The 24,830-nt window shown below is 43.4% G+C and overlaps 1 protein-coding gene across 2 annotated transcripts in view; it reads left to right on the top strand.

The window, feature by feature from the left end:
* The first annotated feature begins 477 nt into the window (after window positions 1-477).
* CDKL1 (cyclin dependent kinase like 1) overlaps window positions 478-24,830 on the top strand; it is a 55,434-nt gene continuing 31,081 nt past the window's right edge. Inside the window, exons 1-2 of one of the 2 annotated variants that reach the window (XM_059914192.1) lie at window positions 478-581; window positions 1,215-1,502. In XM_059914192.1, coding sequence (XP_059770175.1) covers window positions 1,335-1,502 — 168 coding nt within the window. In that variant the 5' untranslated portion in view covers window positions 478-581; window positions 1,215-1,334. Of the gene's footprint in view, window positions 582-813; window positions 1,069-1,214; window positions 1,503-24,830 lie in introns of those variants that run through there. The other variant, XM_059914193.1, reaches the window with a different exon arrangement.

The following is a 24,830-nucleotide window of genomic DNA, read 5'->3' as shown; positions in this document are numbered from 1 at the left end:
AGCTAGTGGGGGTACGTGCAGACTCTCACCAATTTCAGTCATCGTACTGTCATCATACTTCCTCTTTTCCTCTCCCCCTTTCTCTCATTCATTCATTCATTCATTACTGGCTGCTACAGCACTGACCAGGACAGACACAGAAGCTGCCCTCAAGGCGTTCAGTCTCGCGGAGAATACAGGGGAGTAATCACAACAGTTATCACACGGGGTGGTACAGGCTGCGTGGGGTGAGGGGCTCCTAGCGCAGGCGTCTTCCCGGCAGACTCTGCCAGAGCTGCGTTTTCCACGACCTGCTGGAGTTTGCCATCTTGCAGGCCTCCTCTCCCCGGCAGAGGGACGTGCAGGGACCCGGGCCCACGTCCAGAACAGCTTCTCCCAGGCTCCGAGGCAGCCCACCAGGGCCTTTCGCCGCAGCAAGGACGGCGACCGGGTCCGGGAGGGAAGCTGGGGCGCTGCGGCCCCGCCCTGGCCAGGCCGGGGCGGGGGCCGGTTCCCATAGGGATCGCGGGCCGGCCGGCCGCGACCGAGCTGGGCGGGAGTCGGCGAGGCAGGAGCTAGGCCGGCCCGACAGCTGCGGCACCGTGAGTCCTGGGCGGTGAGGGAGGCGGGGGCCGGGCCGCCACGTGGCGCCGCTCGAGGCTGCGCGGCGCGGGCCGGGGCGCGGGTGGGAAGCCGGGGCGGCGCTGGCGGGTTTCCCCGCGGCCGCGCAGCAGCGGCGGGGCGGGAGAGGTGGCCCCGCCCAGCGGCGGGACGGCGCGGCCCTGCTTCCCACAGAGTTCCGGGCCCGCCCCTGGAGGCGCGGGGCGCCGGGCGCGGGGCGCGGGGCGGGCGCCTCGCAGGGCTCTCCCCTCCGGCGGGGCCTCGCCACCGCCGCCCGCGCGGGGAGCCGGGCGGTGTCTTCTTGCCGAAGGGAAATGAAACCCGATATCAGAACCGGGGAAGCCCTTACCCTTCCCGGTCCTCCAGCCAGCGCATGTGTCTTAGATAGGATGAACTTACCATTAAAAAGATAGATTGTCTTACAACTCAGTTCGTTTTAGGATGACGGGTTACATTTTAACTTGCAGGGTATATAACAGACGATTAAACTTGAGTTACCAAAGGCAGCTGACTCCAGGCTGTCACCCTTGATCAAGTGGCCACGGCTGAGGGGCGAGGCTTTAAGGGAATGGGTCGGTTCCTAATTCTATAACGAGTGCCGTCTTCTGTTCTAGGTCCTTGACAAAGACCCATCGTTGCGTGAAGCTCTAGTGCAGTGTGTTCATGTCAAGATTTTATAAGCGACATTTTCAAACAATGTGAAGATCCGTTTAAAGAAGATTTATTCTTCTGTGATGGAGAAGTATGAAAAAATTGGGAAAATTGGCGAAGGATCCTATGGAGTTGTTTTCAAATGCAGAAACAGGGACACGGGTCAGATTGTGGCCATCAAGAGGTTTCTGGAATCAGAAGATGACCCTGTCATAAAGAAAATCGCCCTTCGAGAAATCCGCATGCTCAAGGTAATGGATTTTTTTTTAAATTAATTTATTTATTTAGGCTGTGTTGGGTCTTCATTGCTGAGCGCAGGCTTTCTCTAGTTGCGGCGGGGGCTACTCTTTTTTTTTTTTAACATCTTTACTGGAGTATAATTGCTTTACAATGTTGTGTTAGTTTCTGCTGTATAACAAAGTGGATCAGCTATATGCATACATACATCCCCACATCCCCTCCCTCTTGCATCTCCCTCCCACCCTCCCTATCCCACCCCTCTAGGGGCTACTCTTCACTGAGGTGCACGGGCTTCTCCTTGCAGTGGCTTCTCTTGTTGTGGAGCACCGACTCTAGGCACTCAGGCTTCAGTAGTTGTGGCTCGCGGGCTCTAGAGCGCAGGCCCAGTAGCTCTGGCGCTCGGGCTTAGTTGCTCTGCTGCATGTGGGATCTTCCCAGACCAGGGATCAAACCCCTGTTCCCTGCATTGGCAGGCAGATTCTTAACCACTGCACCACCAGGGAAGTCCTGGTAATGGATTCTTTAAAGTGAATTTTCAGGGACTAAAAAAATGAAAGTGAGTCATGTTATGTGAAATAAATGCCTTGAGATGTGGCCACATCTTCTTCCTTCACGGACTTCTGTCCTCAGTGACACAAATGGGACATCTGTGCACGAGTCACCAATTATATAATGAATTAGAAAGTGGAGACGTAAGTGCAGGGAACGATGGTATTCACTTTCAGACTTGCTGTGGGATATTTTATTTTTCTTCCCAGTGGCTTCTTTCCCATGTCACCTGTAGATCTGGTTCATGAAAAGCCATCAACTTTTATAGTACAGGAACTTTCCATGATTTTTAAACTTCTAGACTAGTTTCTGTTGATGTTCTGAGTCCATGAAGAGAATTAATCATTCACCTGTTTTCAAACAGCTAGGAAGCTGACAGGTTTTCATTATGCCTCACATTTATCTACTGCTGAACTATATAACGTCTTGTCTCTAGAAGAAGGATTTTTCTCAAAAAAGTGAAATGATTGCTTTAAGACTGTTCATCAGTTAACTCTTGGAGACCATGATATGGGGGGGGAGGGGAACTGTTTATTATAAGCTGAAGGTATTTTTTTCCTGGAATGGAAATGAAGAAGGAAAGTATCTTTCCTTCTTTTCTGAATTTCTGTGAAGATGAAACCCAAATCCTACCCTACGCAGAATGCGCCCTGTAATGAATGCAGTGTGGGTTAACTTTCAACAGATTAACTTTCTCCGTAGGGGTTGGTTAGGGCCTCTGTGTTCTGACAAGTACAACTAACTATCCAACAAGGAAAGAGCAACCTCGTGCGAGCTCAGTGGAACATCCAGGAGATTTTCTCTTACCTTTGCTTCTCCATTTTCTCCAGGCCTCTCTAAAAGTCTTCTTCTCCCCATGAATTGAGTGTGTGGGGTTATCTCTGGATAAGGACCCCAAATGGGAAGTGGAGGGCTTTGGATAAATTAAAACGGGTGGGGACGACTTTGTCTATTTGGGTCTAGGACATTCTTTACCAACTGGATGTTGTCAATTCTGAGAAGACACTTCCAAAGCCCCTGTGAAGTACTCCCCTAGGAAAGAGCGAGACAAGCAGTGTTTGCCCATCCCACCGCCTGGTTGCCCTGCCCTCCCACTCTACACAGGGAGAGAGAGGGTCTCACTGTTTCTCCGGGGCCCATGGATGTTTTTCACTTTCTCAGGCTTTCGCTAGCGGAGAAGGTGATAATTGTATTTCAAAGGGCCCATTTACTCCAAAGAAAAGCCAGTCTGTTTCTAGTGGAGAGATACTCTTTTTCTGGTTCTGAAGGTCACCTGTGAGCACCTCTCTGAAACCTCTCACTATTCTTTAGCAATACGGTGTTTACAAGTTTAGTCCCTGAATTAATTCAGTTCCGTCAGGATGGGGACCTCACCTCTAGATCTCTGTATCAACCACTTGGCATGTAATACCAATAAATGTTATTGTTGGATTGAAAAAAAGATGTTAACAAAATAAACTCTTAGGAAGGGTAGATGTTGCCAATAAATTAGGAAGTCAAATGTGTTCTCTTGAGTAACTGAATATTGATGTCCTCTGAAGGATACAGCTGAGTGCACAGGAGCCTGATGACAAAGCACACAGCATTCCATTCTCCAAAATCAAGTGCACAGCTGAGACTCCCCTGATCTGTATCAGGTGATGGGACTAGATTATCAGTAGAGCCTGTCCCTTCAAGCCCTAACTTTTCAGAATTCTGTGATATTCCTAACACATAATGGGTGCTTAAATATTTGCTGGATAAATGAATTGAGGGTTTGTTAAATGAAGTCATACTTTCTCCATTTATTTATTCAGTAAATATTTATGGAGCCCCATTGTACCTAAAACAATGTTTACGTGAAGTTGTACATCCTGCCTTTCAGATGCTTAACTGGCGGAAGATGAATTTCCCCTCAGCTCTTACACCCAATAGACTGGGTTCCTAATGGGCAGGGCCTGTGTCATTCACCTTGTCTCTCTATGACTGTCATGAACCCTCTAAATAAAGTGTTTGGAGGCTTGCTTGAACTAGACTTTGAAATGTTTAGGGAGACATGGAATAAGAGATAAGGCATTCAGGGCAGACAGTCTCTCCTAGGGAAAAAAGAGGTGCATACGTGGAAAACAGTATATTGAAGGAACACAGGTAATAACCCCAAAGTCTTAGCCAAGATGCCTGCTGGGCTAACAGGCCTGGGAGAAAAGAGAAGGAAAGGAAGCCAGCGTCCATTAGGAGGGGGTGTGAGGAATTTCTGGGAAAACAGGTCTGGCCCTGGGATAAGTGATGATTAGCACATAGCTGCACCTTGGTCCCAGGTGGCCTTTGGGGTTTGGAACCTGCCTTGGGGACATGTTGTTGTCCCTGAGAACAGGAAACTGCTGAGGTCTAAGCTAGTGTTTTAGGGCCCCATCTGAGCTGCATTCAAGGCAGAGCTCTAGGGCCCATGGAAGGGGAATACTAAACCGGAACCAAGCACAGTTCCATGGGCCCAGGTTCAAGGGCTCAGGGGCTCAGTGAGTGTGAGTTCCTAGGATTTTCCTTGCACACCCCTCACAGAACTGGGGCTGTTAATGACCCCTGCTAAGGTCAAGAACTAGGAAGACTGAGGCTGAAGGTACCTCAGTGACCTTAGCAGGTGAGAACAAGCAAGGGCTGAGGCCCAGACTGCTCTTATTATGATAAGGAAAGCAAGAAAGGTAGATTAAGACCAGATGTAGAAGGCTTTGAATGCCAGGCTGAGGAATCTGGCTTTCACATGAAAAGAGGGAAGCCAGCCAAGATTTTTTTTTAGAAAGTTATCATTTGCAGACTTTTGAATTTCATGGACCAATAAAATTTCAAAAAAAATTTTTTTTTTTTTACAGATTGGTCAGCATTTTAAGAGACTGGGTTATCACCATCACTTCATAAATGAAAGGACGTTTTAATATTTTAAAAAAACTAGGAAAGACCCAATTTTAGGAAAAAAGCAGTCTTCCTGAGAGAGTAGTTGACAACTAAAACAACATCTCTCTATATATACATTTCTCAGGTGTGTGAGAGTGTATGAGTGTAGGGGTGTGTGTGTGTGTGTGTGTGTGAGAGAGAGAGAGAGATCATTGCCCTTATTTTTCTCATTTCACTATCCATTGATGAAAATGAAGACATCATCTGTTTTGTGCAGCCTAAATTTCATGAAAGTTAGTACTATGTCTGCGAACAAAGAGACTCCCCAGATCAGATGATGTCCTACTTATAGGATCTATCTGATACAACGAAATACTAATACCACAAAAGAACTGAATGGTCCCTTGGATTTTTTTTTTTTTTTTTTGGCTGCGTTGGGTCTTCGTTGCTGCGCATGGGCTTTCTCTAGTTACAGCGAGCAGGGGCTACTCTTCGTCGTGGTGCACGGGCTTCTTATTGCAGTGGCTTCTCTTGTTGCAGAGTGCGGGCTCTAGGCGAGCAGACTTCAGTAGTTGCAGCATGAGGGCTCTGTAGTTGCAGAACGCGGGCCCTAGAGTGCATGGGCTTAAGTAGCTGTGGCACGTGGGCTCAGTAGTTGTGGTACATGGGCTTAGTTGCTCCGCGGCATGTGGGATCTTCCTGGACCAGGGATCGAACCCGTGTCCCCTGCATTGGCAGGCAGATTCTTAACCACTGCGCAACCAGGGAAGTCCCTGGATTTTATGTTATAGAATTTGGCATGTATCTGTCCTCAGAGAATTGCTTGTATGTTTTTTAAACCATTTATTTAATGATTTAAAGCAGCTCCCAATAGTTGCTGTCAAACTCTTTTAAAAATTACAGTTGTTTCCATTAAGCAGATAAGATGATGGGAGTGAATTGTCCAGCAGTCAATTGCATAATTATTAAGGCACCACATCTACAGTGTTTCTCGTTCTTGATGTGAAAGCATATATGAAGATGTAACTATACATTGGTAAATGATTTTAAGGATAATAATTATTATCAAGAAACCTATTTTGCTAATATTTTTAGAAAACATTTTTTCTGAAAATTTGAAACACTTCAAATAACATTACTTCATGCCATTTGGGGAAAAAAGTGTGACACATTTTTATGAGATAAATTCAGTATTTGTGCTAATAAACTGCTCCCTAAACTAAATGTAATTCGCTCTTCACCAAGAGGTCCTACTGCAGTCAACCCTTTAATGTTTTCATTTGAATCTTATTTTTTCCAGGCTTTTAGAAGAATAAACAATTGCTCCAGTTAAAGTTAGTCAGCTCATACTCTAAGAACATTAAGTACCATTCTAGTGACAGTAATAAAATTATACTGCCATACCTGAGCTCAAAGCAACTATCCTACCCTTTCTCAAGCTCACTTTCCATTGTGGAAAAAAAAGAAAGAAGTCAATATTTTCAGTCAGTGTTTTTGATGAGACACCTGTGTGTAAGAGAGTTGACATGTGTTCATTTGGCAAGTTTTTACAGAATTCCTGCCATGTACCAGACACTGTTCTAGGCTCCTGTCCTCACAAATAAGGAGAGACTAACAGTAAACAAATGATTATATGTCAAGTGGTGAAAATGAAGCAGGATAAGGGGGTAAAGGTGATGGAGGGGCTTGCTTTTTTATATAGAGTGGTTAGGAAGAGCCTTCCTGATTAATGACATTTGAAGACATTCCAGCAGAAATGTGAAGGAGTGACTCTTGAAGCTATTTAGGGGGAAAGCATTCCAAGCAAGGGGAAGAGTAAGACAGAGGCCCCAAGGCAAGATCAAGTGAGGTGTTCTAGGTGTGTTCTGGTGTGTTCTAGGAGGAGCAAAGAGATGAGGGTGGCTGGAGCAGAGGAAGTGAGAAAGAGAGCCATAGGAGATGAAGTTAGAGAGATGAGGGGGTTAGATATGAGGGCCCTGTGGGCCATGGTAGGAACTGTGGATTTTACTTTGAATGAGATGGGAGCCATCAGAGGGTTTTGAGCAGAGGGGTGCCCTGGCATGACTTATACCCTAGAAGGGTTCCTCTAGCTGCTGGTTACTCCAGCTCCATGAGCAGGAAGATCTGTTAGAAGACTGCTAATGTGATCCAGGTGTGAGGTGATGGGGTTTGGGTCAGAGGGGCAGCAGTGGAGGTGGTCAAATTCAAGATTTATTCTGAGAGAAGAGCACATAGGAATCCGATGGTTGGATGAGGAATCACGAATGACTCCAAAGTTCTTCAGTTGAGTACCTGGAAGAATGAAGAGATCATTCACTGTGATAGGGAGACCCAGGTGCAAATCTGGGGGAAAGGAAGTCAAAAGTTCTGTTTTGGATATGTTATATTTGAGGTGTAAACCCACTGTAAAGTGGGCAATTAAATGCACAAGTCTGGCATTCAGGGAAAAGTCCGGGTTGGAGATACCACCATGGGGAATGGAGAGACAAATACCAAAGATTGAGCCCTGGAGCGCCAGCATCTGGAGGTCAGGAAGCTGAGGAACCAGCAAAAGAGGTAAGAAGGGGTGATCTTCAAGGCAGGACAATCCCAAGAGCAATGTTCTTAAGAGCTGAGAGAAGGGAATTCCCTGATGGTTCAGTGGTTAGGACTCTGCAGTTCCACTGCAGGGGGCCCGGGTTCGATCCCTGGTCTGGGAGCTAAGATTCCATGAGCCGTGTGGTGTGGCAAAAAAAAAAAAAAAAAAAAAAAAAAGCTGAGGGAAGAAAATGTTTCAAGAATGAGGGGGATGCTCAATGGTGTCAAAGGTCACCTTTAGTACAGGCTTAGAATTAGCCATTGGCTTTGAAAATATTAGGGTCATTTGAGACTAATGAGAGCTATGTGGGTAGAGTGGTAGGAACAAAAGCTTCATCAGAGAGGGTTCAAGAGAGGATGAGAAGAGCAAAGTGAAGACAGTGATAGAGGCAACTCTTCTGAGGAGTTTTATTATAAAAGGAAGCCGAGAAATGGGGCAGTGTGTGCTTGGAAGGATGTGGCATCAAGAGAGAGTTTGTGAAGTTGTTTTTAATATGGAGAAATAAGTATATTCGTATGCTAATGGAGGGAGAGAATTCCTGTAGCCATGACCTTGAGTTACCAACCTAGACCATGACCCAAAATAACTATTATAATAAAAGACCAGTTCATGGACCAGCTAGGAGATTAGGCCACTTCTTCTTTTTTTTTTTTTTTTTTTTAATTAATTAATTAATTTATTTATTTATTTATGGCTGTGTTGGGTCTTCGTTTCTGTGCGAGGGCTTTCTCTAGTTGTGGCAAGCGGGGGCCACTCTTCATCGCGGTGCGCGGGCCTCTCACTATCGTGGCCTCTTTTGTTACAAAGCACAGGCTCCAGACGCGCAAGCTCAGTAATTGTGGCTCACGGGCCTAGTTGCTCCACAGCAAGTGGGATCTTCCCAGACCAGGGCTCGAACCCGTGTCCCCTGCATTGGCAGGCAGATTCTCAACCACTGCACCACCAGGGAAGCCCCACCTCTTCTTTTATTTGGAATGTTGCTAGGTTCTTTCCACACACTCTTCTTAGTCTTTAGGTAACAGGACCCACAGCTGTCTTAAAGCTGTTGGCCTAGAACTTCTTCTAGCAGGGTGTACGACATCTGATTTGTGTGGTGAGCCATGACCCCTTTGGGAAAGTGTTCACCCCTTTTCCATAACTAGGGTTCAAGCATATAAAGATATATTTTTCTAATTAATTAATTAATTAATTAATTTTGGTTGTCCTGGGTCTTTGTTGCGGCGCTTGGGCTTCTCTAGTTGCGGCGTGCAGGCTCTGGAGCAGGGGTCCCCAACCCCTAGGAACCGGGCCGCACAGCAGGAGATGAGCAGTGGGCGAGCAAGCAAAGCTTCATCTGCCGCTCCCCCATCGCCAGCATTACCGCCAGAAACACCCCACACCCCACTCCCGGTTTGTGGAAAAATTGTCTTCCACGAAACCGGTCCCTGGTGCTGAAAAGGTTGGGGGCCGCTGCTTTAGAGCGCGGGCTCAGTAGTTGCGGCATGTGTGCTTAGTTGCGGTATGTGGGATCTTAGTTCCTGGACCAGGGATGGAACCTGGGCCCCCTGCATTGGGAGCATGGACTCTTAACCACAGGACCACCAAGGAAGTCCCAGGCATATAAAGATATTTTGGATAGGAGGCGCCACGGTCATGACAGAAGCCAGGTTACAGAGAGAGAGAGAGAGACAGTCCCTGAAAGGAAGTCATCTTAAATCAAGAAGTCTGGCATCACAGGCCTGTGGCGGGAAGTGGGTACTGCTTCTGCATAAAGCAGGTGGCTGTAATTGAACCCAGCCCCCTGGGGAATATCTGTGTGTCCAGCAAGCAAAGAACTGTGTGGTTCAAAACAAACACAAGCCAACCAACCCAGAATCATTGTATTACTAAGGTCCCAAGCCTCTATGCTACTGAACCTTCTCTCTGTGCGATGCAAATGGTAGAACTATTGGAAGAGGAATCAAAGAATTCCAGCCAGCAGCTATGAGGTGCCTGGGCAGATGTTGGGCAGCGAGGCAGACGGTACAGGGGCCTTAGAGTAGATCAGACTAACATCAGTCAGAGTTTGACTATTCTCCTTCCAGAAGATGAGAAAAGCAAGAGCAACAACAAGGAGAAGGAATCATATTGCCATTTGGTGACTCAGTGGTCTTGGGTGAAATGCCAAGGATTGTTACCTAGGATGCACAAACTACACTTATAACAACCTTAGGAGGTGTGTATTGTTATCCCGTTTTACTAATGGATGTAGGTCAATGATTTGTCATGGCCTCCGGGTTAGTGAGCTGGATACCGACACAGTTCTGTCTGTGCCCATGTCCATGCCGGGCTGCTGCCACACCTCAGAACCATCATGTTACACCAAACATGTACACCACTGTACTCTTTCTCAAGTCTCCCAGAGACTGGTCCTCAGGGTTTATCCCGCCCTTGCCTCCAGCTGGCCTTAGTGCTGAGACTCATGGCTTTCGTGGAAGCCTGGGGTTCTTACTGGAATATCAGTTTTTTCCAATTCTTATTCCTTAACTCTATAGATTATTTTAGCAGGCACAAAGTTATGGTTTGCTACCAACAAAGGTGGGGATAAGCATGGGGGAAAAGGTCCGTTTAAAACTTTACTATAAACATTACAATAAAGTTCATTCACTCTTAATGAGAGCAGTGTCACCCCCAGGAGGATGAAAATTGGTTCTTAGGAGTTGAGTCCTCACATTTTTATTGTATAAAGCACAGGTATACATACAGTACATATACATATATACAGTATATTTTTGGAATTAAAATTTCATTGAGAGATGATTAGGGAAAATGTGTAAAAAGACTCTTTTGAGTGACAAATATGAAAAAAAACAAAAAGGTCCACGGGGTATGGGAGGTTGAGAATGTTGAGTGTGTACTGTGTGCCAGAAACAGGCTCTCATTTGACTGTAATTAATCATGAATAGTAGTAACCTACGGAATGTTCAGAGCATTCCCTTTTTTCCTACTGTCTCCTCACTTTCAGTAACTTCCAGCGAGGCTGTGGGCGGTGTGACTGCTCGGGGACAGGAGCCACAGTTAGGAACTGCAGTTTCTGATCTGGCTCAAAGCTGTTGGGTGACCTTGGGCAAAAGCTCCAGTGCCCGCTGGAATCCGGCCCACCTTATTGCCGTGATTTATGTCTCTGTTTGGCATTGCTTTGCTGACGTTGCTGAAGGTAGCAGAGTGCTTTGGGGACAAACACTGAACAGCAGTCAAGCAGCCTTAAGGATGCCAGGGCAGGAAAGTAGAGGGTCCAAAAGAGCAGTAGCAAAGGAGAGAGGAGAGAGGAGGAGAGGGGAGGAGCAGTAGAGAAAGGAGAGAGAAAGGCACAGGTGGGAAGGCAGAAGGTGGGGTTTCAAGGGGAGGAGCTGGAGGTGAAGCACTGCACGTGGTCTCCCCCGTTTCAAAACATCAGACCAGAAACACTGCTGGGCATATTACCATCCCGGTGACGGTAATGTGCTGCGGGGAGCAAGACTGTCAAGGTTCCCTGTTTTTCAAAGCATTTATGCAGTGCTTAATACCACGTGCTCTTGTGTCAAGGCCCCATTCCATGGAATGCTAGCAGAGTACCATGTAAATGCTCCCTAGCATTAGAATCTAAGCAGAGTTTTCATAATTTCTGAAGGCTTCGTCTCCCCTAGTATTAGTTGAAGGAATATTTCCCCTGTATTAGTTGAATAGCATTTCCCAACTCAATAGAAGTCTCCAGGGGAAATCCTGTGACATCTTTAACAATTTAATCTTGCTGTTGCTAATTGGTGCCATTTCTAGGTCCCTTTTCTTCATATTGCTTAATTGGCTTATTGAAATATAATAGATTAGTAACATATTTCTGTAACTTGTTTTAGCCATGTTCAGCATTCTCTGTTATGGTTTATGTGGGATTACAAACTCAAAAGTCTGTGGGGAATCACAATGGTAACATAAATGAGTGGAGTGGGCTGAATGCAAGACAAGATGGAGCAGTGGAGACTAGGGCAAACTGGAGACTGTCTTGTGGGAAGTGGGTGGCCACTGCCCACCCAGCTCACAGGCTGCAAGGGGGCTAGACTTTCAGAGTCTTTTTTTTAAAGCCAGAGATCAAAATTTTGTGTTAAGTCTCCTGGGTTTTCCCCCATAACTCTTGTTTTGAAAAAAAATTCAATATATATGCACACAAGAGGAAAGAATAATACAATGAATACCTACATATCTTTAACTAGATTCACTAATCTAGTTCATTCTAATGTTAGAATTCTGCTTCATTTCTTTTCTATCTCTGTCTCTGTCACACACACACACACACACACACACACACACACTTTTTTGGCTGACGCACACACATTTTTCCTAAGTATGCAGCATGAATCTCCTAGAATGAAGAAAATTTTCTATGTACCACAACGTGATTTCCACACTCAAGAAATGTATCATTGACTCAATACTATTATTTAATATACAGTCTGTGCTCAAATTTCTCATATTGTCTCAATAATATATTATTATTATATATAGTATAATTATATATGTATATGTGTGTATATATGTGTATATACATATGTATGTATGTATGTGTATATTTTAATCCAGGATCTAATCAGTGAGCATACATTGCATTTAATTACCATGTTTCCATAGTCTCATTTAATCTAAAACAGTATTCTAAGTTTTTTTAAATTGAAGTATAGTTGATTTAGAATATTGTGTTAATTACTGCTGTACAGCAAAGTGATTCGGTTATACATATATATACATTTTTTTAATATTCTTTTCCATTATGGTTTATCATAGGGTACTGAATATAGTTCTCTGTGCTGTACAGTAGGACCTTGTTGTTTATCCATTCTATATATAGTAGTTTGCATCTGCTAATTCCAACCTCCCACTCCTCCCTCCCCCAGCCCCCTCCCCCCATGGCAACCACCAGTCTCTTCTCTATGTCTGTGATTCTGTTTCTGTTTTCATAGATAGCTTCATTTTGTCATATTTTAGATTTCACATATCAGTGATATCATATGGTGTTTGTCTTTCTCTTTCTGATTTACTTCACTTAGTATGATAATCTCTAGTTGCATCCATGTGCTGCAAATGACATTATTTTGTTCTTTTCATGACAGAGTAGTATTCCATTGTATATATGTACCACATCTTCTTTATCCATTCATCTGTCGATGGACATTTAGGTTGTTTCCATGTCTTGGCTATTGTGAATAGTGCTGCTATGAACATAGGGGTCCATGTATCTTTTTGAATTATAGTTTTGTCTGGGTATATGCCCAGAAGTGGGATTGCTGGATCATATGGTAATTCTATTTTTAGTTTTCTGAGGAACCTCCATACTGTTTGCCACAGTGGCTGCACCAGTTTACATCCCACCAACAGTGTAAGAGGGTTCCCTTTTCTCCACACCCTCTCCAGCATTTATTTGTAGACTTTTTAATGATGCCCATTCTGACTGGTGTGAGGTGGTACCTCAATGTAGTTTTGATTTGTATTTCTCTAATAATTAGTGATGTTGAGCATCTTTTCGTGTGCCTGTTGGCCATTTGTATGTCTTCTTTGGAGAAATGTCTGTTTAGGTCTTATGCCCATTTTTCAGTTGGGTTGTTTGTTTTTTTGTTGTTGAGTTGTATGAGCTGTTTATATATTTTGGAAATTAAGCCCTTGTCGGTCGCATTGTTTGCAAACATTTTCTCCCATTCTGTCAGTTGTCTTTTCTTTTTGTTTATGGTTTCCTTTGCTATGCAAAAGCTTATAAGTTTGATTAGGTCCCATTTGTTTATTTTTGTTTTTATTTCTATTGCCTTGGGAGACTGACCTAAGAAAATGTTGGTACGATTTATGTCAAAGAATGTTTTGCCTGTGTTCTCTTCAAGGAGTTTTATGATATCATGTCTTATGTTTAAGCCTCTAAAACCATTTTGAGTTTATTTTTGTGTGGTGAGAGGGTGTGTTCTAACTTCATTGATTTACATGTGGCTGTCCAACAGTTCTCTAACTTTTAAATTCTTTTTTCCGTCTTTCATGGTATTGACATTTTTGAAGAGTCCAGGTCAACTGCTTTGCAGAATGTGCCTCAACATAAGTCTCACTGTTTCCACATGATTTGATACAGGGTAAATGTTTTCAGCAAGGATACACGTGGACGAAGCTGTGTCCATCACACTAGTTCTCTTCAGGAAGTACATGATATCATTTTGTCCTGTAATTGGTGCTCTCAGTTTTAATCTCTTGGTTAAGATGGGTCTGTCATATTCCTCAACTGTAAAGAAACATTTTCCCCTTTATAATTAATAAGCAATCTGTGGGGTGACACTTTGAAACAGTGTGACTGCCTTGTTCCCCAACAACTGTCACCCAATGATCCTTGCCTGAATCAATTATAATAAGAGTTATTGTAAAATGGTGATTTCAAAAATTCTTTCTACATTCATTAGTTATAATTTTTCTGTAAAAAGAGCTTTTTTCACCCATGCCCCTGCCCCCAATACACACAGTTTTTAGTGTCACTGTGAATTATGGATTTTTAAAAAATTCAACGTGTTACAAATCATCGCTGTCATTCTTTTTGATTCTCATATTGTCACACATTTGTCCATTTGGGGCTCCTTGGACCCAGCTCCTTGGTCTGACAGATGCCTATCATTCCTTGTGTACTTCTTTACCGTGGGGCATAACGAAATGTTCCAGGCTCATCCTGCCCCAGCTCTAGAATCAGCCATTTCTCCAAGGAGCCCTGGTTCCTTTTAGTGAGAATGCAATATGATTTTAAAATGTTGACAAGAAATTTAAAAAAAATTTTTAACACCATTCAGCCCCAACAAAACACATCAGCAGACAATGTTTGACCTGCAGGCTCAGTTTGGGACCTTTCGATTATACAGCTTTTATTGTATGCAGATGTTCTCACTAGAGACTGGCAGATCTGACCCCTCGAGGTTCATTGCTAATGTATGTAGGTGTTGGGAGTTTATGGAAACTGGTTGTCAGTTGGAGGACAAAGCGAAGCATTCCCTTGCCCACAATGATAGAAACCAAACAAAACCCGTTATCATCCTCTCTCCCTATTTGTTCTACAAGTGGAGACCTGTTTGATTTTATTTTTACAAGATAACATACTAACTGCAAATAGTAACAGACTGTTTTGTTTGTTTATTAGAGGATTTTTTTGGCTTAACTCACAGTGTATTTGTCTAGAAAGATTGTTCCCCCTGTGTAGTGACCTCCTAAGAAATAAAGCTGCCATGCTCATACTTCAAGAACAAAAGAAGCAGAAATCAACAAGCTGGCTCTTTACCTTTTTAAAAATACCCAATTTGCAAGGAGATTAAGCTCATACCGTCATCTGTCAGTGCTCTAAACGCCCTTACACACATCCTGCCACACACCTTACTCTAGAAAATAAAACATCATAGAGCAGGAGGAGGCTGAATAAATGATTTTATAATGCACATTGATAAGAAATATATTCTGTTGCTTTCTTTGCCACTTAATTTTATTTCCAGCAAAAAAGATTTATAGGTAGACAACTATGTTACATATAGTTATTATCAAATATTCAAACCACACTAGAAAGTAGTACTTTTTACGTGCAATAAAAAAATTTTTTAACGGGCCAGGCTCGTATCTTTCATTCTTATTTTTTTAATGTTTTAATTCACCTTTTTATTTGGCAGGATTGATGTTTTAGGCCACAAATTTGCTTTCAACAGGCATATTTTCTTGCTAATTATTAATCTTCTTTGTTACTTATTAACTTTAAAAAGCACTGTAGTAAAAATGCTTTGATGTAAAATTGCCCTGTTGAAAATCTTTGAACTCCATTTCTCTTTTTGTTAGAATAATGAAAGGTGGGTTTCTAAACCAACTGACACTATCAACCAAACCAAAAACCTAAAAACCAAACTAATCATTTGTTTTATAACTATCAGTACGTTGCTGCATGAATATTTGGCCGTGTCATTGTTAATTCTCATTTTGATCTCGTTTGTACTATTGCTTCTTTCCTAGTACTTTTCATATACTTTATTAGTTAGTAAAACAGTTTAAGCCTCTGCTGTGTACATCCACATCCTGGGCTGGGTCCTGAGAGGAATCCACAAGAGGTCTCAGCCCAGGTCTCTGGCCAGAGGACCAGCCTGGCACATTCTGTTCTGTCCGTGTTGTCTGTTGCCGACCTAAAATAAATTAACTTCACCTCTTCACCTGTAATTCCAGGTTTTTTGATACTCCTCGCCTCTTCTAGCCATCCCCAAAACTAAGCCATTAGCCAGGGTGTCTACCACGGGGTTCTTGGCATTTGGAGAAAATGTGGGATCAAGGCAGCTTTTCTTTGTCAAAAGAGAGTGTTCTTCCACTCCTGGTTCCCAGACCAACGGATTAGCCACTGAAGACGCGGCACCATGTAGTGGCTGCTGGTTCAATGAATATACCCTTGAAGGGCTGGGGTACAGGTCCCACCATTCCATTAGGCTGGCTGGTTGTAGGTGATGAGGTAGGTAGTAAAACCAGTGGATCCCATGGCCATGTGCTAACTGTCATGCCTCCTTTGCTGTAAAACGGGCCCCCGGTCTGATGTTGTGTGGACTCCCACGCCAGTAAAGCCCTCGGACTGTGGTGCTGGCGGAAGAGGCAAAACCCATATCTAGATTTAGTATCAGTCCCAGTAGGGACAATCTCTACCCGCTCCGAGTGACAGCTGGTCTCCTTAAAGGACAGTGCAGATCAGTGCCTCAGTATCTGTTTTTTCTATTGGAGAGAAAGCCAGTGCTGCTGGGCCACGTATAACCACCATCCCTGCAGCTGTGGCCACTCTGTTCATAGGTCAATTACACAAGGGTTGGGCCGGCCAAAGACAAAGCAGGCTGACCCCTGAAAAGACATCCTCTGCCTGGTTGCTCAGTGCTTCCTCTGCAGTAGATGCTCTTTTGGTGGGTATTAATATGAAGCCCAAAGATCCTCAAGCTCTGTGCTCACTCCCACAAGTACAGTTTGTGCCTCTTCTCCAAATGATCTTTCCGTCTCACTCCATCTGGACTCTTAATCAACTAGGTGAGCTATGTGCCCCTGCCCACAGGTCCATGCCTGTCTCAGGTCCTTTCTTCCTCCATACAGAGTCAACCTGTCAGTGCACTGCTTGAAGCTCTGCTCAGGGGGAGGATTCCCTTTCACCACGTCCTTCGAGGCTCTGCCAGGTGGGGCTATAAGTATATTGGCAGTCCGTCTACAACTAGGTGACACAGGAGAATAGGCCACCTATTATTTGTAACTTGCTTGTTCCCTCCAGACCTGCTTAAACTGGGTAACAAGTGAATACTTTCCATAGTATAGTGGATTGCTGTTGCATCCATGCAGTCTTATGACAGTGGATCTCTATCACCCACTTCACAGTGGGCAGCTCTGGATCACATAGTTACTTGATGTCCCATGGTCAGGTGCTCAGTCTCTACTAGGGCTCAGTGACATGTCAGGAGCTGGATACCTCTAGCATGATTGGATACACAGCATCATATGGCCTGAGTGGTAGTGTAACTTTGACCCACTGTAAAGCTCTGTCTTGCTTTTGGTCCTACTCAGTATTGGCAGCCTTCCAAATCGATTGCCTGGTAAATTAAACAGAGCAGTATTCCCAAGGACTATATACGCTGCCTCCAAGATCTAAAGAGAACCACTAAGTGCCATGCCCCCTTTTTAGTGGTGGAGGATACAAGGTGCAACAATTTGTCCTTTCTTTTAGAGGGGATGTCTCAGCCTGCCCCAGGCCATCGGACCCCTAGAACATTACCCGTATGCCATGCCTCAGAGGGTTTTCTCCCACGCTCTGGCAGACGTGTGTCTTAATTGGGCATTCAGAGTACTTGTCATTTCCTGCTCACGCAGGGGGTCCGATTAGCTTGGTGTCCTCAATGAAGTGGGCCAGCTTGATATTCTGTGGAGTGTCAAGATGATCAAGGTCCCTGTGGGCTTTTTGTAACAGGGAACAGGAGCGTTAACCTAGGCCTTGGGCAAGACAGTGAATGTGAACTGCTATCCAGTCGACAAAAAATGAACTGTTTGATCCTCTGTACTGATAGGGATTTGAAAGAATATATTCATCAGATTAGTAGTTTCATGTCAAGTACCAGGGACTGTGTAGATCTGCTCCAGGAGAGATAACCATACCTGGCTCAGTAGCTGCAACTGGAGCTATGATTTGGTTGAGTTTAGAGTAGTCTCCCAGGTGAACTGAGTAGGGGTATGATGGGGACCACCACTCCTGCATCCTTTAAATCTTTGATGGTGGTACTAATCTCGTCAGTTACTTCCTGGGATGTGGTTTTGCTCCTGATTTACTGTTTTGGCCAGGGTCATGTTGGGGGCTGTGCAATTTCAGGCGCTTCTATTTGGTTCCAAATCATGGAACCAATGTGTATCCATCCCAATTATTCACTTGGGAGAAGAGGAAATAATCTCAAAAGTGGATCCATGGACCCTTGAGGCCCACTGTGAGGCATTACTCTAACGTGGGGCATGATAGCCTTTTGGGTCCCCAGATATCAGTGCCACCTTGGACTTTGTAGCCACAGCTCTTGAAAGGTCTGGGTATTTCCCTTTCCTCAGCTACTCTGGTAAATGGCTACAGATTGCTTTGGGAAAGGATTGAGGAGTACTTGTGGTAGCATTGTAGGATCCTTTGGCAAGGTGACTCAATCAACAGCACTTTTTGGCCTACAAACTTGACTTAGATCTAGAAACTGGGTGAGGACTGCAGTTTTCTAACAGTTGACATCAACTTTCTGCTCGCCATGTCTCCATTTCTTCTGGTAAGACAAACCTAGTAACACACCCGCCAACTGCCCTTCTATTTTACCTATAAGAACTCCATGGTGAGTTCCTATCTGTGCATTAGCACAGATTTCTGGGAAATGAGGCAGCTGGCCTTACTTCCCATAATGGTCTCTATGTACATCTTGCCACTGTCAGCACCTGGTCTCAGCCACTCCAGAATCTTATCACTCCCACTGGAACCAGAGAGCCTAATGCCATGGTAGCATCTCTAGCCTACAAATGACAAGCCTGTCCACCCAGCCTACAAAGGACAGCCACCACTGAGCTTCTCAGAGATGCTGTTGATCTCCTTCCCTGTGCCTTCCTTACTGCTTTAGTGCAGGGAGTATTCTCCTGGCCTCCCAAGGAAAGATAATGAGGATGTGGGTTTTGCAGTGTCGCCTAATAGGTCCACTCTAACATTTCCACCTCCTTGATTTCCCAGACCCCTTCCTCAATACTCTGCTGAGGCAGTTCCAGCATCTCCATCTTAACCTATTGAAAGCCCAAGTTTCAAATACCAGCAGCATACTAAAGATTGTCTCCACGTGTCATTGTCAGGAAATAAGTCCCAAGTTACAGGAGAGTGCTTCATGTCAACGAATCCTCCTCCCCGCATCCAGCTGTATATTTCACTACTGTCATGGTCCAACACCCTCAAGATTACTGCTGTTACATATGAGCCAGGCCTTGAGTTCTTTGAGTACAGTTATTTCCTCCTGGAGCAAGAGCCGTGCTGCCCTGCTCAGGCGCTGCTATAAACCTCATCCTAGCTACAGGTCTGTGTGCCCTGGGAGGAGGTGGGGATAGAATCTAAGGAGGATGCACATCATCTTCTTAAAGAGGCATTTTCCTCAAGGAGGTATTTTCAGGGTCTCTGTGTGAGAGGAAGTGTTTCACTTTGGCTAAAGGGCAGAAGTTGCTTCTCCCAGCCCAGAGAGTTTAGGGAAATTTGAGAGTTTAAGAGTCTCAGGCTCATCCTCCTAAATGTCCCTATTCCAGATCTCAGCGTCCCTCTCATTACTCACCAGAGCCCTTACGTTGGCCTAAGAGACCTGTTGAGGCTAAACGTTGTCTCCTTTGTATCTCTGCTACTCTTATTAAAGTCCTGAGCCTGGTTTTAGCACCTGGTGTCTGCAGGAGATAAATGTCTCTCTAAATACTGCCTTAGAGGCCTTCTGATTCCTGCAGTTGACCGGTGGCTAACCCAAACCTGTCATTCTTCTCTCTTCTTTTTTCAACAACATAAAGGTGTTAACAAAAGTCAGCTCATTCAGTAATCCCTGTAGTCACCACTGCCCCACACCACGCGTGTGCACTGCCATTGCGTGAGCCAAACCTGCACCTCATTCAAAACCAGCCTAATGGAATCTTAGTGATTGTGTTGCTGCAGCTCCCTAGGGCTTCTCTTACCCGACTTACCGCCAGCAGAGGGGTCCTTGTTGCCATCCGCCTGGCGATTGATCCAGTTCCAGAATCCCATTCTGAAGACCCACTGGCTAGAGTCACTTCTGGTACCACGTGTCTTAGCCTGTGTATCTACCAGAAAGTAAAGTCTGAGACAAAGGATTTCTGTTCCAGGATCCCATCTAGGACACCACATTACATTTAGTTGTCATGTGTCCCTAGGCTTCCCTTGGCTGTGACACTTTCAGACTTTCCATGTTTTTTTTTTTTTTTTTAAAAGGGGAAGAGGAGGAAAGGAGTCTTTTTTTTTTTTTAATTGATTGATTGATTGATTGATTGATTGCTATGTTGAGTCTTCGTTTCTGTGCTAGGGCTTTCTGTAGTTGCGGCAAGTGGGGGCCACTCTTCATCGCGGTGCGCGGGCCTCTCACTATCGCGGCCTCTCTTGTTGCGGAGCACAGGCTCCAGACGCGCAGGCTCAGTAGTTGTGGCTCACAGGCCTAGTTGCTCCGCGGCATGTGGGATCTTCCCAGACCAGGGCTCGAACCCGTGTACCCTGCATTGGCAGGCAGATTCTCAACCACTGCGCCACCAGGGAAGCCCCAGACTTTCCATGTTTTTGATGGCCGTGACACTTTTGAGGAGTACTCGTCAGGTGTTTTGTAGGCTGCCCCCTATTGGAATTTGTCTGGGGTTTTTTTCATGGCTAGACTGGGGTTATGGGTTTTGGGAAGGAAGACCGAATCACATCAAGTGTATATACTGTCACTATTGATGTTGATCTTAATCACCTGGTTGAGAATCACCTGTTTGACTGTTTTCTCACTATAAAGTTACTCCTATTCGGCTTCTCCACACTGTACTCTTTTGGAAGGAAGTCACCATATGCAGCCCACACTTAAGGAGTGGGGAGTTAGGTTCTCCTCCTTGATGACAGAGTATTTACATAAATTATTTGGAATTCTCTTACATAGATTTATTTATTCTCTCCATTCATTCATTCATTCATTCATTCAGTATTGACCTATGGATATTTGTGTCCCTTTGACATACCTCCATCAATGTAGGGTTTGTTTTTGTTTTAGCACTTTCCTTTCTGGCACTGCAAGATACTTCAGCCTCATCTTGGGTTTTCCCGCCCTATATGGAATCATCCATTTTCTTTAAGGAGCCCTGGTTCCTTTTATTGGAGAATGGTATTAGAGACTAAGATCTGAACACTAGGAGTAGCTGTTGCTACTGGATGTGGTTGTTTCTAGGCCCTCGCAGCTGAGGAAGCAAGGTAATGTATGTGTGCATACTAACCTGTGTGTATACACTTAGCTATCGTTATTCCTATTTGTGTCTGTATCTATCTTAAACTAAACATGACTTTATACTGGTGCCTCCGGCTCTAGTCCGTGCATGGATTGGATCATGAATTACACTAGCCTCCTCTCCTTGCTTAGATGTAAAGTCCCGCGCTAACAGGGAGAACCTGGCTTCCCTATCCGACATTCATTTACTTCATTGTTCAATTCCAACGTACATGTACAGCATTATCAGAATTGCTAATTCCTACTCCCATGGGAAACAGCTTTATCAACAAGATTATAATGCTTATGTGTAGTTCCTTTTGACTTTTGTCTTACGCTGTCTACCCATTTCCAAAGTTACTTAGGTCAGCACTTCCTCCCCTAATCCTCTTCAGTGCGGTGGTTTCATTTGTAATACAGTTAGATTCTTTTGTCACATTCTGCATTCCCTAACCTCCTAAATGATTTTTTAAAATTTGCATACATTAAGGTTCACTCTTTGTGCTGTAAAGTTCTATGTGTTTTGACAAATGTGTAGTGTCACATATCCACCATTGCAGTATCACACAGCATAATTTCAGTGTCCTAAAAAATCCTGTGTGTTTCATCTGTTCAACCCTCTCACATATCCTTTGAACCCCTGGCAACACTGACCTTTTTACCGTCTCCATAGTTTTGCCTTTTCCAGGGTGTCATATAATTGAAATCATACAGTATTTAGTCTTTTTAGACTGGCTTCTTTCACCTAACAATATGCATTTGTTTCATACATGCCTCTTCATGCCTTAATAGCTCATTTCTTTTTATCACTGAATAATATTCCATTTTATGGATGTAGCACAATTTACCTATAGGAAGACAATTTGTTTGCTTCCAGTTTTTGGCGATTAATAAACATTCGTGTTCAGGTTTTTGTGTGAATATAAGTTTTCAAATCATTTGGGTAAACACCTAGGAGTGGATGGCTGGACCTTATGGTGCAACTGTGTTTAGCTTTGTAAGGAACTGCCAAAGTGTCTTCCAAAGTGGCTGTCCCATTTTGCATTTCCACCACCAATGAATGAGAGTTCATATTGTTCAGTATCATCACTAGCATTTGGTGTTGTCAGCTTTAGCCATTCAGATAAGTGTGTAATGGTATCCCATTGTTTTTCTAATTTGCAATTCCCTAATGAAAAAAGATGTTGATCATCTTTTCATATATTTATTTCCCATCTATTTATTTTCTTTGGTGAGGTGTCTGCTCAGATTTTTTGCCCATGTTTTTGGGGTATATTATTTTGATAAATATTGCTTAAACTTTCCCCAAAAGTTGTAGCAGTTTGCACTCTAACCAGCCATGTGTGAGAAGATCCATTTCCCTGTACCCTGGGCAGCACTGGATGTTACCAATTTTGGAATGTTTTCCTATATGTTAGGAAAAAAAGTCGCACCAAGCTGTTGCTCTGATTTGCCTTTCTCTTACTACTAGTGAGATTAAGTATCTTTTCATGTCTCTTGATGGTTTATATTTCCTTTTCTGTGTATGTGTTACCTATTTATAGCTTTTGCCCATTTTTTCCACTAGGTTGTCTTTTTCCTCATAGTACATACAACTTCTTTGTAATATTAGGACTACCATTCTCTATTTGTCATAACTTTAACAAATATTTCCCTGACAATTATTTGTCTTTCGACATTGTTTATAGTGCACTTGTTGTTGTTTTTTTTTCTCTTGCAAACCAACATTATTTTATCTTTTTATTATGGTAAAATACACATATCATAAAACTTACCATTTTAACCATTTTTAAATGTACATTTCAGTGGCATTAAGTGAATTCACATTGGTATACAACCATCAGTTCAACCATCTTCAGAACTTTTGTCATCTTCCCAACATTATTTTATTTTTATGTAGCTAAACTTACCTATCTTGTTTTTTTTCTGCTGGAACTCTTGTATTGTTTTTAGGATGCTTTCTCCCCAAGCTAAGGTCCTACAAAGTTCTCCTAAATTTTTTCTACTATTTATATTATTTTATATTAAAACATTTAATATATTTATGTTAAATGTTTACAAATGTTTTAATGTATGTAAAATTTATTCCTGTGTATGGGGTGATGAGATATGGTTCTAATTTTCCCGATGAGTAGCCAGTTTTCCCAGACTCATTATTAAATAAAGCACATTTTTCAACTATATTGAAATACTACCTTTGTTATATGTTAATTTCCCTTACGTATATGGATCTAATTCTAGACTCGGTACTGCTTCTGTTTGTTCATTTCTGTGTCTGTAGTCTGCTGGGCTGTTGATGATGATGACGATGATGACAATTACAGGTGCTTTATAGAAAATTTAACCATTTGGTAAAGCAAGTTGACCCAATTTTTTCCTTGATGATTTTAAAACAGTCATAGTTCTATATGAACATAAAAGCCATTTTATCTAGTTAAAAAGATCCTTTTTGTATTCTGATTGGAATTGCATTACATCCACGTATTTTTCAGAAGAACTGACATTTTTATGATATGAATTCTTCACTGGTATCATTTTATCAGGACCATACTTGTACTTCCAAAGTCCTAAGTCCTTAAATGAGGTAAAGGTAAAATCTAGAGCTTTCTTTCTGAATCAAAAGCGAAATTGGGTACTGCTGCTATTAACTCTTACATTGAGTTGCATGATTTAGTTGAGAGCATTCATCCGGGTGAGAAGGAAGAACGAGAGGAAATATGAAGAACCTTGATTCTTTCTTAGTTTAGACAAGCTCTAAACCTTGCTGGGTCTCAGGTTCTTGAGAGTGTTATAATATGCTGATCTGGGAATCCTTGGGAAGTACCCAGGATTAATTATTATAAAGGAGGGGGACATCACTTTTCTCCATTCTGGGTAAATGTTAACTGATAAAAGATTCTTGCAAAGGGCTCTGTGTAACTGAGACCAAGAGTCGAGTTCAAAAATTGTAAAGGCTTGTGAAAAACATTTTACCAAGACAGCTCTCAACTTTCTAAACTTTAATGCCTGTTCTTTTTTTATTTACCACAAATTTGTGGGAAAAGAAGAATGTTTTTGAAAGGAAAACAAGATATGATCCTTGAGAAAATGGTCTGTTTTCCTCTAAAGCACAGACAGGATAAATATCCCCCCATGCTCTGCACAAAGAACAGAGACCAGAGAATCCTTAGCACTTGAGGGATAGGAGAGACCACAGATGTAATGGTCTGTACACTGGTCAATCCAGAAACGTGTGAGCGCTGAGGCGTCCCTAGGGTAGAGGTCCCAAACCCAGTACCTACAGGGGCCAGGCAGGTGTGGGAGAAATGATTCACTCTCACAAACAAATATATTTTTTCTTATTTGTCTTAAAATATGCAGTTATTTCTATTGCTTGTACATTTTCCCACTTTTGATAGAGATATGGGCACATTAAATATGTCACTTTTAACTTTAAGAAAATTAATACTGGAGAGTGATGATAAAGGGCAACTTTCACTTGGCCTTAGTGTCAGGGAGTGGTCGGGCGTGTTGGGACTGTAATGAACTCAAGTATCCAGCCTTATCTAACGTGGACAGCTGCTTCTCAGTCCCGACCCACTGACGCCACCGACTGCAGGATTGCTAGATCGCCAGCGTTTTCAAGAGGATCTTGGTAACCAGGGTTTTAAAGTAACATTTCCTGATCTGAAATGTTGGCAGCTGGGTCAAAAATTCTTCAAAATGCTAAGGCCAAACGTTTGACCTTAGAGGATGTAGAAGCCTGAGCTTATCACAACGGATAGGTGGGCAGTGAGGACAAAGGGCCGATGACAAGGTGGAGGCGGCTGCCCAAGAAGCATGTGTAGCCTTCTCAGCTCTGCGGGGGAAACCAA

Source organism: Balaenoptera ricei, chromosome 2 (assembly GCF_028023285.1).
Source record: "Balaenoptera ricei isolate mBalRic1 chromosome 2, mBalRic1.hap2, whole genome shotgun sequence".
Classification (NCBI taxonomy): Eukaryota; Metazoa; Chordata; class Mammalia; order Artiodactyla; family Balaenopteridae; genus Balaenoptera; species Balaenoptera ricei.
This window is presented reverse-complemented; position numbering and strand designations above follow the sequence as displayed.